The sequence below is a fragment of the Etheostoma spectabile genome, chromosome 9 (assembly GCF_008692095.1).
Source record: "Etheostoma spectabile isolate EspeVRDwgs_2016 chromosome 9, UIUC_Espe_1.0, whole genome shotgun sequence".
Lineage (NCBI taxonomy): Eukaryota > Metazoa > Chordata > Actinopteri > Perciformes > Percidae > Etheostoma > Etheostoma spectabile.
In genome coordinates this window covers 22,018,749-22,027,462 of record NC_045741.1, presented here as the reverse complement: position 1 = coordinate 22,027,462, position 8,714 = coordinate 22,018,749, and the positions used below count along the sequence as shown (strand labels likewise).

At 38.5% G+C, this 8,714-nt stretch overlaps 1 protein-coding gene across 10 annotated transcripts in view; it reads right to left on the bottom strand.

Moving 5' to 3' along the window:
• Nucleotides 1-8,714, bottom strand: part of cacna1ea (calcium channel, voltage-dependent, R type, alpha 1E subunit a) — a 93,701-nt gene that overhangs the window by 33,867 nt on the left and 51,120 nt on the right. For all 10 annotated transcript variants that reach the window (XR_004333459.1, XR_004333460.1, XM_032525673.1 and 7 more), the window contains 2 exons: nt 2,165-2,268; nt 1,231-1,389 (listed from right to left, as the gene is read on the bottom strand). Coding sequence is in view for 8 of the 10 variants with exons in the window: in XM_032525673.1 (XP_032381564.1) it covers nt 1,231-1,389; nt 2,165-2,268 (263 nt within the window). In the remaining 2 variants the exon portion in view is untranslated. The remainder of the gene's footprint in view (nt 1-1,230; nt 1,390-2,164; nt 2,269-8,714) is intronic.

The window sequence follows — 8,714 nt, the reverse complement described above, 5'->3', positions numbered from 1 at the left end:
GGGGGGGGTGAGAAAAAGAAAAGCAGAAATCTCTTATGTGTTTTACACAAGACCAAAGTTGCCAACAACAGACAACAAACCTTGCCTGTTAAACGAATGACTGGAAAGTTTTCATGCATTGAATTGGAGTCAAACTGACAGAAATAAACCTTTCTATAAAACAGTGGAACAGCATAGCGGCTGTCTGAACAGTAATGTGACCATTCAGATACAGATAATACTTCCTGCAGTGCATCTGCATTATCTAACTGTCCATTAGGTTTATTTGGGATGGGAACAGCTTGGAGGTTAATGAAAGCTGTGAATGTACAATAAGCGATTGTAGTTCACCGCATTGTTGGGTGTAATTATAAGAACACCACTGCTAGTTTGGTGTGATCAAGCCTGCAGGTGCAGCCTGGCATGCTATTGTGTGTATGCATTTGTGATTACAACAATGGAGCTACTACCTAAAGAACTACGCACATGACTCACAGCCACATATACATTAGCTACACACTCAATAACAACAGCAACAGAATGAGCTCAGTCCTGAATCTTTGCTTTTACGTTCCGTGATGCAGTTTGTTGTCAAAAATAGTTCTAAAATAAGTTTATTTATTTATTTGTAGTTATGAATTATTCATAACCATTTCAGGACCTTTCTACAAACGGCTCTCTGTTGTTCCATCCATGCCATCAGTGAGTGGCAGAGGTGTTGAGACAATTTCCTGTTGTACAATGCAATTCAAATTTAGATCTTGATGAACCGGAATTACCACATTGCGGTTGTATGCCTCCGCCAACCAGTCAAGAAGCAGTTTACATCTCTGTCTGTTCAGACACATATGTGTAGTGAAGACTTCAAAAGAATTTAAGTAATATGAATCAATACATGCGTATACAGTATGTGCCTGTAAATATGTGTGTATCAGAACTTAAACACTGAATTTGCACAAATAACTAATGGATTTATCAATTACTTATGTGGACTAAAATCCTAACACACACTTCTATATTTAAATCTATTTGACTACCTGTCTGTGTAAAATACTGGATGGGAATATCTGTACATGTGTGTGGTTATGTACTATATGAAGGGCACAGACTTAGCTGCTCCATTGTACACATCCTATACAGATATACAGTACATTTGTATACTATATGTAAGAATCACTTTGCATATACTGTCTGTAATTTGCAGCATGTACATGTGTGCTCTAGAGAGATAGCCAATGAACCTGTCTGTACCCAGTATTCCAGGCTGTGGCGTGCAGGTGTAGTGCAGTTTGCCGCTGTAAAACTCCAAGCCAATGATGGCAAACATGAGGATGGCAAAAAAGAGCAGCAGGCCGATCTGCAGCAGAGGAACCATGGCTTTCATTATGGACTTCAGGACAATCTGGAGACCTGGAAGTAGAGCACACAGTGCGTTAAAGTGAAAATGCACTTCTTACAGTACAAATTTGTGAGACGTGTGTAATCAAATGTAATGTTTCAACTTCACTTCACAATGCTTGAAAAAAATAACATATTCAATTAGGGCTAAAGCGATAAGTTGATTAATTGATCACCAGAAAATTAATCGTCAACTATTTTGTCAATCAATAAATCAGTCAAGTAGTTTCAGCCAAATGTCAACAATTCACTGGTTTCAGCTTCTCAAATGTGAATATTTGCTTGTTGTCGGATGATTGTATATGGCTGAATATCTTTGGCTATGAATGTTGGTCAGAAAAACATTTGACATTTTACAAACCAAATTAATGAAAAAATAATTGCAACAATAACTAGCAGATCAGTCGATATTAAAAATAAGCCTCATGCTGATATTTGCCTGGAATTTAATAGAGGACATTACTGATTCTTTAATTACTTACATGGTATTCTGTTGAATACAAACTATAACTATCAAGTGCACACAGTTTAGTTTTTATTTTATTTGGAACTACTTAAATAGTCCCTGTTGGGAGTGTGCATTGTGGTGAAACAGGGACACTGTTTCTGAAAAATAGATTTAGAATCAAATTTTTTTTAAATATATTTTTAAAGTTTGTGTGAGGACCACATAGAGGTTAAACCTTCTTCTAATGGCTAGATACCGCGTGGGGAGCGAGAGAATCTGTTTTTACTCAACCCCTACAACTCTTTAGCAAAAATAAAGATATTGATATGTGGTACTCACTGGGGATGCCTGAGACCAGTTTGAGGGGTCGGAGCACTCGCACCGCCCTCAGGGTCCTCAGGTCCACTGAGATGTTCATGTGTGCCCCTGCTGCGGCAAGGATCCTACAGAGTTAAACACAAACAGAAACAGTCACTGAGCAGAATTGTCACTGTCTTGCAGACGCTCATGAACGCTACAATTTTACGCTTTATAATATGTTGCCGAGCAGTGTCAAAAATGGGGCTTTCACAAACACACATATACATGAACACAGTAAGGACACAGTGTTCGAGGATGGCTGCAGTGCTCAGATATGGAGTTTGAGGACGTGAGGGTCTCCAGCACGCAGAGAGAAAACAGAGAAAACAACAGGGATGCTTTTGGGGTCTTTGGCTGTTTTGCTGTGTGTGGGAGGATAGCTGTGACAACTGCTATTTAGGGGAAGAAACAAAGAAAGCAGCTCCTTCAAGGGAAGACAGGACACCCTCAGGATGGAGAGACATGAGGCTTGCATATGCACACACACACACATGTTAGCAAACACATCAACCTTGTTACACAAAGAGTCATACAAAAGTTTCATTTTTACTTTGTCTTTGGTTGTCTCCTCTATTCCCCCGCCCCCTAAATACACCTCTGTGGCCTTCAGCCCTCAGACTGATGAGGCATCTCATTAGTCTGCCCTCCTGCTTTCCTTTTCTCTCTCTCCTCTCTTTACGTCATATCTTGCCCTTCATCCCTAAACCTCTTCTCTCTCTTTCTCCACCTATTTTTTTACAACCTCCCCCCCAATTATATTTGCACCTCTGACTCTGTTTATCCAAGTTTCCACCGACCTGAACACACACCTACGCCTACAGAGAAATACAGAGATGGATGGAGAAATGAGGTACAAACAATAGAAAAAATAGCGAAGAGGGTGTTGAGGATGGAGCGGCATATTATTTCATGATTTCATGACAGTATCAGATTTACCCTCTCCCAACTCATAAACTTAAATTTATACTGTACATGAATGCAAATTGTTTGTCTGGCCAGTTAAAAAAACAAATGCCAGCTAAATAATTGCACTTGCACTTTGTTCATAAAGATAGGACAAAAATGAAGGCAACAACATATGAAAGAAGACATTTTAAGGTTGATAGGTGGGTTGTGTAGGATTGCAGTTATGTTAACACATGATTTACGTGCAGTACAATGTTAAAGAACCATCTTTATGGCCAGAACTGTCATTTGATAGCATACTTTAATAAGATAGCATACTTGATCATCGCACAGGTAGAAAAAAAGCGACATAGACCCATTTACATTCCAGTGATACAGTGGTGAGAATTAGTCCTGTCTGTGTTAGGAAACATGGAGCGTCATCTGATTTAATTAACAAAAGAAAGAAAGCGTGAGAGAGTGAGCGAGTGAGAAAATGAGGTGTGAGGAAGACTAAAATAGCTCACCATCGTCCCCACAAATGTATAGAAACAGAATTATCCTCATGAGCTTCAAACCTTTTTGGATTTTCTCCCCTTTCCCTTTTTCACCCCAGTCCCAACGCTTTTTACCGCCACTTCCTTCATCTCTCAATCTTTCTACAGACCATAAGTCAGTTCTGGCTGCTCTTTAGTTGTTATGGAGACAAAGGGATGGAGGTCTAAAAATGGCTTCCTCATTTAGTCCGCTATAATTCAGTGGACATCCTGGGCCCCGTTTTCTAAAAACTACCGTAACTTAAGTTTTGCTCTTACCATCCAATAAAACTCATTTCTTTTTGCAGACAGAAATCATGTAAAGGTTTTTTTGTCAGCTGTATGTTGTCATGCTTGCAAATTAAAAAAAGACATTACAGCTAGAAAGATGATGAATGCTGCAGGTTCTCAGTCTGGGCTTTTTTTGTGTCTGTGTCTAGACGTCACTATCAGCGTCACGTTTAGAGAACAGTGGCAGCTGTTGCGAAAGCCTACAAATACTATAGAAAAGCTCTGTCAATTTATCTGTTATTTACTGATATTTCTTATTTAAAGAAGACTTTAACGTGAATGAAATTGTGTAAATTATGCAGAAACTTTACCAAAATTACAGTGTAAACATGTAAATGTTCACAGCTGTTTAGAGCTGTCCATGGTGCTGAAGAGAATGAGGAATTACAGTAAACTGTAAACTATCTGTAAGCCCCCTTTTATTGTAGATATAAAAAATAAAATAAAAAAGCTTAAAATAAACCAGCATTTTATAACACATCAAAATGTACAACATTGTATTACTTTGTTCAATTGTAACCTAATTTACAGTACAGGAGCTGCCAGCTTTTTGAATTTGTCTGTCCTTTCTCTTCATGTCTGGTCTGATTGCCAATGTACAACACAAGAGGTCTGTATATTGGACAACACCCATCTAAAAAGGTGCCTGGTGCAACTACAAGTTACAAGTCTTTTTTAGTCACCGGGAGCTGTTGCACAGAAACACATATTTGTGCACCCTGCACATATCTACAGGCGTTATGTGAGATACACAGTGTAGTGAACTGGGCTAATGTCCTGGTCAGAGTTGTCAGCCATGATAAGTGAGTAGCAATGACATGCCCTGCAGAACTGACAGCTTGCTGAGGCGTGACAAATCTGTTGCGACAACTGTCATGCCATGATACTGATAATGTTATGACTTATGCTCCATGTCACTGTCGAGCTGCTAACTAATATGATGTGAGCGCACCTGTCTATTGTAGAGATATAAATTCAACAGCATGTGTTATGTATACCAGTGGTTCTTAGCTCAAGGGTTCTAGGATCCAGGATGTTAATACTATTAGAGATATGTCTACTTTTTATTGTTCTCTAATCTTAACCTTTATTTTATGACATTATATAGGCTTATCAGCCCTCTGACTTTTCTTATGATAAAATAGAATGGATCAAATCAAACAAAAGACAAAATAACTTGTGAATTGCTTAACACTGTGAAAATACACTGTGGGGTAAGAGAGTAGTGGTTCATTTTTTGTCCTTACAAGTCAAACAAAATGAATAGCATAGGTTGTATACTAAGTATAGTACTGACATACCTGTAAATTATATGGACACACATAATCATATGTAGTACAAGGGGACAATAAATACTTACCAGCCAAACCTGCAGCACACTAACTGTTGGCTCAAAACCCAAAATAAATCAAGTAAGCCCAAGTAAGCCAGCATGGGGACTTTTATACTTTTGCTTTTACTGCAATGACATTGTCAACAATTCTGCTGTGAAAAAGGTCTACTATGATCATTTTTATGTTTTTTGCCAGTTATGCTTTGGCCCCATTATCTCTCATCTTATCAAAACTTGGAGATTGGTTGAAACATATTGCCACATAGCTTGCAACTGGCATACATGCTCGCCATTGTTCAACAATACAGCACTCCTGATTGGTGGGAGGCCTATAACAGCTCTACATTGGGAACAGAAGGGGTTTCATTATCTAAAAGACATTTTTAGCAAGGTTGGCTTGTTACCTTTTTACAACTTACAAAACGCATTCAGTCTACCACGTTCCTCTTTTTTCTTTTACCTTCAATTAAGATCAGCACTCAAGGCATACAGTGTCACCTGGGAGAGATCTTTGCCCATTCATCCTATCCGGGAATTATTTACTATGCAGCCGAAAACCTGTAGTATGGTATCCAAGCTTTATCAGTTTTTGGTGATATCTGGCCGCTTTGGCCTTTCTATAGCGAGGGTTTAGGAATGCAATTTGACCAGACCTGAGAATCAATCTTGACTGGCATCCCAGTCATTTGTCAGCCCTAATAGCTGCTAAGAGAATGATTGCAACCCTTCGGAAACCACCTCATGACTTATCTATTCGTACATGGACCCTTTACTTTTTGGATGTCATGTATACAGTATATAGAGAGCTCTTTACAGCTTGCATAAATGAAGCGACAAAAAAGAACTTTGGTCTCCTGGCTCAAGATTTCTGAATCCTTCAATTCCATGCTGTAGACTTGTGCTATAGCCTCCTTACTTCTATCTGTGCATGTGTTTGGTCTCTTGGGCTTATTCCCTTATTGATGGCTGTGTTACTGATATTGTCTACATTTTCTAATCACAAATCGTGGTGTGGAAAATCTGCTCTTCCTAAACTCCCACAAAAGGCTAAGTTGTTGCATTCACCGTGTAATAGTTTAGTGAAAGAGATCTGAATAAGAGGTTCTTCTGCAGTTGATTTTTTATAACATTTTAGCCGCAGAGCTACAATCGTTTCTGAACAAGAAACAATATTGTATTAAGGTGAACATTAAATACTGTGAATGTAGACGTTGAGCAACATTTCAGTTGTCACATGCAACTGATGTCACATGCCACACAGTGAGTTGTCAACATTTCCTCCTAAGTTTAGCACCTACACTTCTGTATACTACAATCTGACCTCTCATACATTCCCACATTCTGAAGACCTGTGAATCTGCAGGCCGATGAATTCATATAACTCCTCTTGTAGCCCACTGTACAGTGGGTGGTGTGTGTACAGCGGAATGTCTTGACAGATTAAGGAATTGTGTGGAGCAACTCCTACAGTGCTGCTCTGGTTGGTTAAGTTAATATAAGCCTCTCTGCCTCCCACAGTGTGCTTTCTCTTTTTTAACTTCCCTCTCAGCCTTTTTACTCTCTTTCTCTGAACAACACACACACACACACACACACACACACACACACACACACACACACACACACACACACACACAAACACACACACACAGAACCCTTTACATTCAAAATATTAAAGTTGTTATGCAAGATCAAATGTTACTGCTCCTTATACCGACAGCCTGAGATACTGGCTTGGCTTTATGTGAATCAGTTGAGTATCAGTCTGCATACTGGTTTATGTGTCAGTTAGGTAAATGTTTGCTTTCAGGCCATAATGAATAATTGATTTGGCTAAATGATTTATTAGCCATCTGTTGGAAGAGAGAGAGGGAGGGAGAGAGAGAGATAAAGACGAGGGTGCGAGAAATATTAATTCAGTACAGTGCAGAGATGAGTTGTAGGCACACCAACTCTTTCTAGGTCTCAAAAGTTCACATTAAGCACGCAAAACCAAATGTTGCATAATATTATAATGAAACAGCCTCCATACAGTACTTTTATATTAATAAACTCTATCACAGGCAAAGCAAGAACACAGCTCAATTAAAAGATACATGTTTTGAAAAAAATCACATTGTAAAATAAATAAATAAATGTTTTATGGTATTGAGAGGAACCTTTTAAATCACACCAGGCACTGGTGGGAGAAGTATCCAGATGACAAAAAAGTAGCAATACGAATAATGTAATAATATTTAATTACAAGTAAAAGTCCTGTATTCAAACTATTAATTCTCTATCAAAAAATATATAGTAATCATTGTACAGCAGAATTGCTCCAGACAGTGTTATTTTCTTGTTCATTATACAGTATTACAGTTTTTTTGATTGCTAAACAAAATTGGTCACAACTGTAGCCACATGTGCAAAACTCTAACTACAGTCCACATTACCAACCGTCACCTCAGCTAAACAGTTTACATTACCTGAAAAACTCATTCTAACCAACACAACTCTTCACACATGTCTCCAAACAGGCTCAGTACAGCCAAACACTATGAACAATCCTCACTGAGACAATACACAGAGTAAAATTACTAGCATCAAACACCAATACAGAAAATACAAACTTTTCATAACAGTTTGTGTAATTTAAGTGACTGCACAAATCAATATTTTCTATGAGAAAAGAGTGAAATTATTTTCTTTTCTTTCCTTTTTTATTTTATGCAAGTTTTGGGGTGAACAAGAATAAATAAAAATCCTCAGTTTGCTTACTTACAGTAAATATATCCAGTACAGGCCAAAAGTTTGGACACACCTTCTCATTCAATGCGTTTTCTTTACTTTCATGACTATTTACATTGTAGATTCTCACTGAAGGCATCAAAACTATGAATGAACACATATGAAATGATGTACTTAACAAAAAAGTGTGAAATAACTCTTAAATTTTAAATTCCTCAAAGTATCCACTCGTAGCTTTTTTGATAGCGCTGCAAACCCTTGGCATTCTCTCAATGAGCTTCATGAGGTAGTCACCTGAAATGGTTTTCACTTCACAGGTGTGCCTTGTCAGGGTTAATTAGTGGAATTTCTTGCCTTATTAATGGGGTTGGGACCATCAGTTGTGTTGTGCAGAAGTCAGATAGATACACAGCCGACAGCCCTATTGGACAACTGTTAGAATTCATATCATGGCAAGAACCAATCAGCTAAGTAAAGAGAAACGAGTGGCCATCATTACTTTGAGAAATGAAGGTTTGAATGTGTCCCCAAGTGCAGTCACAAAAACCATCAAGCGCTACAACATACTGGCTCACATGAGGACCGCCCCAGATAAAGGAAGACCAAGAGTCACCTCTTCTGCTTAGGATAAATTAATCCGAGTCACCAGCCTCAGAAATTGCAAGTTAAAAGCAGCTCAGATTAGAGACCAGATGAGGAGACTGCGCAAATCAGGCCTTCTTGGTCAAATAGCAGCTAGGAAACCACTGCTAAG